General features: G+C 38.5%; 1 protein-coding gene across 1 annotated transcript; it reads left to right on the plus strand.

Moving 5' to 3' along the window:
- The first annotated feature begins 1,453 nt into the window (after positions 1-1,453).
- On the plus strand, positions 1,454-7,449 carry LOC141394713 (MPN domain-containing protein CG4751). The gene is made up of 6 exons (XM_073969505.1): positions 1,454-1,947; positions 2,047-2,401; positions 3,450-3,537; positions 3,609-3,778; positions 3,835-4,083; positions 4,143-7,449. The coding sequence occupies exons 1-6, from the start codon at positions 1,570-1,572 to the stop codon at positions 7,271-7,273; spliced, it is 4,371 nt and encodes a 1,456-aa protein (XP_073825606.1). The 5' UTR covers positions 1,454-1,569; the 3' UTR covers positions 7,274-7,449.
- Positions 7,450-8,365: the final 916 nt, after the last annotated feature.

Below are 8,365 nucleotides of genomic sequence, written 5' to 3' on the forward strand. Positions count from 1 at the left end.
ACGATATAATTACTTCATTTCCCATACAAAATATTGAGAACGAACAACGATTTGTGTACATTGTTCAATTTAAATTACTCTCAGAACGACGATAAAATATGTCCCATCTCTAACAAATGAGAGAATTTATCGAAATAAATAAATTATGACAGGAAAAATACAAAATTTAAAAATTTATTAAAAACCCAAACATTTTTAGAAAAACTGCAGAATATGAATGAAAGGTAAACGGTTTAACGACTAGTATATATTCAAATCATAGCAAATTATTGTTCTGTTCCAGAACCTGCAAGAAGTTACTATTTTTTACTACGATAACATTTTTTCCTTTATGTTATCGGAAAAAATAGTAAAAAATAGTAGATTCTTGCAGTTCTGGAACAGACCAATTTATTTCCATTTATATTAATTGGTTTGTTCAGATATCTATTTAATATTAAATTATATTAGTTTCATTCATGTTTTCTATTTTTTCTCACAATTTTGGTGTTTTCAGTATTGCTCTGTTCCAGAACCTTCAAGAAGCTACTATTATTTACTACGATAACATTTTTTCCTTTATGTTATCGGAAAAAATAGTAAGAATTAGTAGATTCTTGCAGTTCTGGAACAGACCATATGTCTTCTCTTTCATTGCGCTTGCATTTCTTGTCCATCGTTTCAAATTCGGGTACAAATTTAGAAACAAAAATCAAATGCCTGCCGGAAAGTCTGTATACCAAAAGGTTATTTTGGCAGGTCTTTCTCTCGTTAATTTTCAAAATAGAAAAATTTTAAAATATATGGTCTGTTCCAGAACTGCAAGAATCTACTAATTCTTACTATTTTTTCCGATAACATAAAGGAAAAAATGTTATCGTAGTAAATAATAGTAGCTTCTTGCAGGTTCTGGAACAGAGCAATACTGAAAACACCAAAATTGTGAGAAAAAAATAGAAAACATGAATGAAACTAATATAATTTAATATTAAATAGATATCTGAACAAACCAATTAATTGCTCTGTTCCAGAACCTGCAAGAAGCTACTATTTTTTACTACGATAACATTTTTTCCTTTATGTTATCGGAAAAAATTGTTAAAATTAGTAGATTCTTGCAGCACTGGAACAGACCAAATATAAATGGAAATAAATTGGTCTGTTCCAAACTGCAAGAATCTATTAATCTATTTTTTCCGATAACATAAAGGAAAAAAGTTATCGTAGTAAAAAATAGTAGCTTCTTGCAGGTTCTGGAACAGAGCAAATATTTTGTATTTGTCATGTATTTGTTGTATTTTTTTATTTCCGAAAAACCCAGCTTTAAAGCCATTTGGGCCATTTCCATTTTTAACGGCATAAATCGATAACACACAATTATCGATTACAATGTATCATCAATAACTGATGAGTTATCAACGCATGGTGCATTACGATGAAAAAGAAGAAGACGCTTTTTAATCGCATTTTCCTTCATTCTACATCATTCTTTCTAGCATACACAATTATTTTTGCGAGTCGCTGAATAATTTTAGAAAATTTATTAAATATCCCGGATAAATTCAATTAAAATTACAAAAAGTGTGGGCAATGCAAGAAGGTGAAGTCGATAATGTTGGGGAAAGTGAAAGATCGTCAGGAAATTTACGAGAAAGTGCTGATTTTAATACGGCTCACGAAACAGACGCTTCCACTTCAATGGCAATACAACAGCAGCAGTCTATGAATGAAGTCGCAATGTTAGCGGCGACATCGGATGCAATGCTGCTGACGTCCGCAGCAGCAGCAACAACGACATCAGGCACAACACAACGTTCCAATGCTGCTGGTACTGACATTGCAGCAGTTGGTGGAAACAACGGTGGTATAGATGCAACAACTGCAGCTGGAACTGTAGTAGATGCTGATAGTGTTGCCGACAAAGGCGGTGATGACAGCGATGTGGCCGATGATGATGCCGACGATGAGGTAAGTGCAACGAAATTGAGATAAAACAACAACTAAATAAAATACGAAAAAAAACGTGCATGTTTTTTTGTGTTATTTGTTTTGCTTTGCTCTTTCTAGACTAAAGACAACTATGAGGGTTTCAATGGAACGGGGCGTAATATAACTTTGCAAACATTGATGAGCGCCAATGTTTTACAACCCGGCAAGTCCGTGATGACAATTGAATATTTGGGCCAGAAATTTGTGGGCGATCTCTTGCCAGATGGTAAAATTAAATCTCAGGAGACTGAAACGGTATTCCTAACTCCCAGCGCTTGGGCTATGAATTGTAAACGTATTATTAATCCTGAAAAGAAAAGTGGCTGCGGTTGGGCCTCGGTGAGGTATAAGGGAAAGAAATTGGATGCATTTAAAAATAGTTGGTTAAGGAAATGTGCCCAGCACAAGGATTCCATATCGGAGGATACGGAGGGTAAGTTATTGTTGGAAATTAACTTACTACACAAATATTTTTTATTGATTTCAGAAATGTTCAATAAGTTTCTCCACATGAGATTACGATATTTCAAATGTGTATATATTATTTTATGTATTGGGTTGTCTTTAAGAAATGAGCATTAACCGTATCCAATGCATCGGACATGAAAAGAAGAAGCGAACAGATCATTTTGTTAGGTCTCAGCTGATTTATGTCAAAGAAATCTATGTAGAAATGTTCAAGAATCAAATTACCATGGAAATGTTATACGTAAGGAAGCAAATTGGAGCATCAGTGTTCGTAACGAGAATCGGTCATCGGGTTCAACTTAATCGCTTACAATCTCCCCCCGTGATTAGGATGACATGAGGGACTTGAGGACTTCTTCCTTCTTCTGAGTAATTCGCAAATAATTCGTGTTGATTTTCAAGGAATCTATATTATGATACTCAGGATGGTGCAGCCGTCTGAATTCCTATAGGGCAAGGATTTATGACACCGTGGAAAACATATGCCCAGAAGCAAAGGCCGACACGACACAAAGCACCTTCTCAACTGTCATGCCAAACCTACTCAACTAACTCCAGTAGATCTTTGGTTACAACCTATCGAACAACCACTTTCCCAGAACCAGATTAAGCAGGAAATGAACTTACAATAACATCAGCGGCTGCCACCACAGCATCAAACCTATGATGTTACGACAACAACAGGCGCCTACGTTGTTTATACAATATCTATAATTGTACATATTTAATATAACCAGGGGATACTATCGTTCCTCGATGCTTCCTGTGGAATGGGAAGTACGGTGTTATTATCCTTGTTTTAAGAAATACGTACAGACGTCCAGAGCTCGCAAATCAAATTTCTGTAAAAAACTCTCACACAACTTTAATCATTTAGACAGTCTTTATGGTCGTTCATAGTCAAATTCCATTGGAACCTCTTATAATGTATGCTTTCTTGGGGGTCTAGCCTTATATCTATTTTGGAGTTCTTATTACTTTTGTATTTACTTTCCACTTCTTCACTTTTTCAGATGTTGATAAAAAATGCGAATCTCCACAGCCTGTTGTGAAGAGAACAGTATTCCAGCACAATACCATAACAAATCGAAATGTCATGCAGTAAGTTTTCAAGACTCGGCACATTTCCCTGGCCAAAGCCAATAACAATTCTATTTTGATTTCTATTTTAGTGATGCCAATATGCTCATTGAAGCAGTGCCATTCACAACACTTGGCAAATTGCAACCATTTCTTTTGACAATAAACTCTTCGGCTTTATTGTTGGCTGATTTTCATTGCCATTTGACCATGCATGAGGTTTGCGGCTATTTGGGAGGTACTTGGGATATAAATTCACACAGTAAGTTTTAGATTACATTTTACTAAACAAAACGCTAATTGTTCCCTATTTTGTAGCATTGGCAATTACAAAGGCCTATCCTTGCCGAAATACCAGATTTGATCGAGGCAAGGCTGCTGATATAGAACGTGATATACAAAAAAATATGTCAAAAGATCAACTACTGTTGGTCGGTTGGTATCATTCACATCCGAAATTCCAAGCAGAGCCAACACTACGTGATTGTGATGCCCAGTTGGATTGTCAAATAAAGATGAGAGGAGCTTCTGATGCCACATACACACCATGTGTTTCTTTGATTATATGTATGTATTCAATATAGTGTTAATTTCTAAAATTTGTCTTCAATGTCTCTTTTTTGTAGCTCCCTATTTCGATGAAAACCCCACACTCGAATCTGTCGTCAAATCTATTTGGGTTCTGCCACCAAATGAAAACAAACAGGCATTAGAATATGGACGCCCTATGCTAATGCAATATTCGGTGCTACCCGATAAAGAGATACCCGAAGAAGTGCGTTCCGAAATACAATCTTGTGTGGATTATTATTCACAATTCCGCAATGAAGTTGTACGCTTTCAAAATATCTACAACGATGATGTTACATTCATTGAAAAGCTAAAAAATACTTTATATCCAAAATTCCCATTGAAGCAAAATGACAAGGCGTTGTGGAATTGGATTTGTGCTGTATTGGGTTGTGAGCAAGAGGATGATTTTATCCCTCCAAAGACAATAAAAATCATTGATATAAAGGATGATACACCGAAGTTGCCAGTGGACGATAAGATGGAAGTTAAACCAGAGGAAGAAATAAAAGCTGATACAGAGACATTAGCACAAAAAATTTCGGCTGCAGAGGAGGCATTGCGGGTTGCTGAGGAACAGTCGCAGGCTGAACAAAAAGCCAGCGAATTAAAGGTTTTGTCATTGCAAGAACAACTTTGCTTACCCTCCGGCTTAAATATGAATCCGGTGCGAATGCTTTCCCCCTTGGCAACACCCAATCCAACAGCTGGTGTGGCAGCAACTACAACAAGTGCTTCAGGTATAGCTCCAATTATAACACCTTTAACTCAGCCACCAGCACCGGTAACGGCTGTACCATCTTCAGTACTTTTGCCGCCAATGCCACCTGCCATACCCACTTTGCCACCTGCTGTTGTTTCAAATTTGCCCTCTGCCTCGCCGAGAGATAGTCCCATTACAATACCCTCAAACTCTGCCTCGCCGGCTAAGTTTGAATTACCTGTACGAGCCTCACCCTCGCCAGCAAAGTCTGATACATCATCTCATACATCAAGGACCAGGAATTCACCAGCTCCGAGTCCGGGCAAATTTAGTATTAGTGACATTGCCCGCAACAGTCCCAGTATAACACCCACAAATAAATTTGATCCTTCATCTGTGGGTGGTTTGGTACCGCCATCAGCATCTGCGGCCCACAATATACCCACAGCCAATGATTTGATGGCTGCCAGCTTAGCTCAATTGGCTGGTCAATTGCCACCAAACTTTTTGCAAGGTGATTTGGCGGCCCTATTTCAACAGCGTAAGGAATATGGCAATACTTCACTCAATCAATTGGCTGCTGCAGCTGCCAAGGTGGGAGGTGGTGGTAATCAATCAAATCAAAATAAGGCACAAACTTCATCCTCGGTATCATCGTCAGCAGTACCAGCAGCTGCCACTGGCTTGCCAGACTTTTCCGATCCCAATGTTGCTGCTGCAGTTGCTGCCTATTCACAACAGTTTAACATGCCACGTTTACAGGATATGTTACCACAAGCTCCAGCCCCAGCACCGGCACCTGCTCCCACTAAATCAAAATCGGAAAGATCTTCAAAATCATCTTCGTCGTCATCCTCTTCATCTTCCTCATCGAACAGTTCGAATTCATATAAGACAAAATTAATGAAAGAATTGGATGAATTCAAAAATGATCCCTTAAAAATGTCGGAGTTGATACGTTCCCCAGAATATGCTGCTCTCTTACTGCAACAGGCTGAGGCATTGGGAGCCACCACATTGGGAACATTGGGTTTTGGTGCTGACTTTAGTTATTTGGCCACTGCCGCTGGTTTACAACCTCCCGCTTCACAGGGAAGTAAAAATAAGAATTCTTCAGCTGCAGCAGCGGCTGCAAATGCTGCTGCTGCCGCATCCGCAGCAGCTCTTTCAGCGGATTACAACAATCTCTTGCAATCATATTCCTATTTGCAGCAGCAGTCCAAGACAAATGATTTGAATGCATTCCTGCAACAACAAATGACAGCTGCTGCGGCAGCGGCAGCCATCAGCGTACCACCAGCAGTCTCACCAAGTACATCGAAGAAACAGCAACAACAACAGCATCAACAGCAACAACAACAGCAGCAACAGCAACAAATGCATGCCGACTATACAACATTGCTGCAGACCTATTCTAAGCTGTTTGATCCCACAAATCAATTTGGAGCACTGACAGGTAAAGGTGGTCCAACACCACATGAATTATCGGCTTTACTTACAGCCGGTATGACAGGAGGAGCTGGTGGTGGTGTTCCCTCATCTTCCGGTGGGTCCTCCTCTTCGGCTAAACAAAAACACAAGGAAGCTCAACAACAACAGCAACAACAACTTGCCCAACAAACAGATATGCTTAACCAGCTATTGCAGTCTGAAAAGCAACAATCAGATTTGAATGCTCTGCTTTATCATCAAAACAAGGCCGCTGCCGATTTGAATGCTCTCTTCGCACAACCCACATCGGCGCCACCTTCCTCCAATACACCCTCTTCATCGAAATCTGGAGGGGGCTCAGGACCCAACTCCACTGGAGCCCCATCGCCACTTACCGATCCAGCAGCGGCTTATTATAATGCTTTGGCCCAAGAGAAAATGCAAGATTATGCAGCCTTTTTCCAACAACATCAACAGCAGGCTGGAAAATTTGGCATACCTGATCCATTGGCCAAGTCCACTTTGGCTGCCAATAACCTCTTTATGTCTCCCTCTGCTTTGTTGAAAATTCAACAAGAATCTCTAAATGCCATGATGATGAAACCACCCAAATCAACAAGTTCATCTTCACGTAATCGAGAATCTTCAGCTTCACCGGCTTTGGAACGTTTGACCCCCACCAAATCTGGTGTCACCGGTGGCTCTTCTACACCCGGTAGTGGTAAATATAATTTTAGCGCAGTCGACTTGGCCATTTCTAGTGTACCGTCTAATACACCATCACCGGCACCATCTGACGGCAGCAATTCGTCTTCGCATCGACGACCCTCAAATACACCGCCTGTTGATTTGACACGACTTTATGGAGAGTTAGCTCCACATGGTTCGCTGGCAGCATTGAGTGCTGGTTTGGGTGCTGCTGCTGCCGCTGGTTTGGGAGGTGTGGGCACAAAGAAACGTATGGAATTTTCATCTATTGCTGACTTGGCTGCACCACCACCAGCTAAAATTCCCAAGACTGGTGATGATGTTCTAAATTTATCAAATGAATAAAACTATTTTGCAGAAATATGGAATTCAAGTGCACAACAGCTTTTCTAAGGAAGATGATTTTAATTAGTATTATATACAAAATAAGATGAAACATTTCCCCTGCAAGACATAATGGGTAAGGGGAACTTTAATTCTCGAATCCACAAAACAAAAATTTACTTTTGGACAAAGCAAAACTCAAGAACAACTTTGAATGGAAGTCGGCTCTGCAATTATGTGATGTTTGTTTTTGTATCTGGAATCAAAGCCACTGACTGATTGTAAAGGAACCAGCATTACAAAGAGCTAAACCACATAAAGTGGCCGACACGAAGCATATTCTCTATTAGTTGTAGTATTATACTTATATTATTTGTTCCATAGTCCCCCCCTTTATTCGTTCCCACCATTTTCCATATCCCTTATTTAGCTTTTAAAGCTATTTTCTAACTCTCTCTCTCTCTGTGCTGCTCAGTATCAAGATTAAGTATTTGTTTTACATTATTTTTATTCTAACCATAACAAATTTTGGCAATTATTTTTAAGTAGAAATCGTAACTGGCGTAAAAAAGCAAAACAAAACTCTCGCATCGATATTTTTAAACATTTTTTTTTTTATTTTTTTCTTTGAAAAGTATTTTATCATATTAAGTATGTAATAGGTACTCTCTAATGACTCTTTAAGTATATAATTTTGTGCGTGTATGTGTGTTTGTATCAATATCAATAAGACCTTCTTTTTAATCTCTAACATTAATTTAAACGTAATGGAGAGCAATGAACTACAAAACAAAATACACTTTAATCTTATAAAAAATATTTAAAAGATATATGAGTTGTTATTATTTAATAAGGATTTGAAGATCTTTGGATAGGCTTACGAATTTTTGAATTGAGAAGGCATAGTTGTTAATTCGACAAATATTTTCAGAGTGATTGGACGGACGATATGTTATTTGTAATTAAAAAAGATATGAATTTTGGTGGTGGTGGTAAAAAAAATTATGAATGAAAAGTATTGAATATCTGTTGAGTTGTTTGAATAACTGCTATGCCTAAATACGACCGTATTCCCAGGGCGTGTGTGGTGAAAAAAGTAGAACACATGTATTC

This window comes from Musca autumnalis, unplaced genomic scaffold (genome assembly GCF_047663935.1).
Source record: "Musca autumnalis isolate F117 unplaced genomic scaffold, ASM4766393v1 scaffold_2, whole genome shotgun sequence".
NCBI lineage: Eukaryota > Metazoa > Arthropoda > Insecta > Diptera > Muscidae > Musca > Musca autumnalis.

Bases quoted from the DNA above. Each gene is read 5' to 3' on its own strand.
- LOC141394713 (XM_073969505.1), top strand. From the start codon at position 1,570: ATGCAAGAAGGTGAAGTCGATAATGTTGGGGAAAGTGAAAGATCGTCA. The intron at 1,948-2,046 runs GTAAGTGCAACG...TGCTCTTTCTAG, and splicing joins ATGATGATGCCGACGATGAG to ACTAAAGACAACTATGAGGG. The intron at 3,779-3,834 runs GTAAGTTTTAGA...CCTATTTTGTAG, and splicing joins TTGGGATATAAATTCACACA to CATTGGCAATTACAAAGGCC.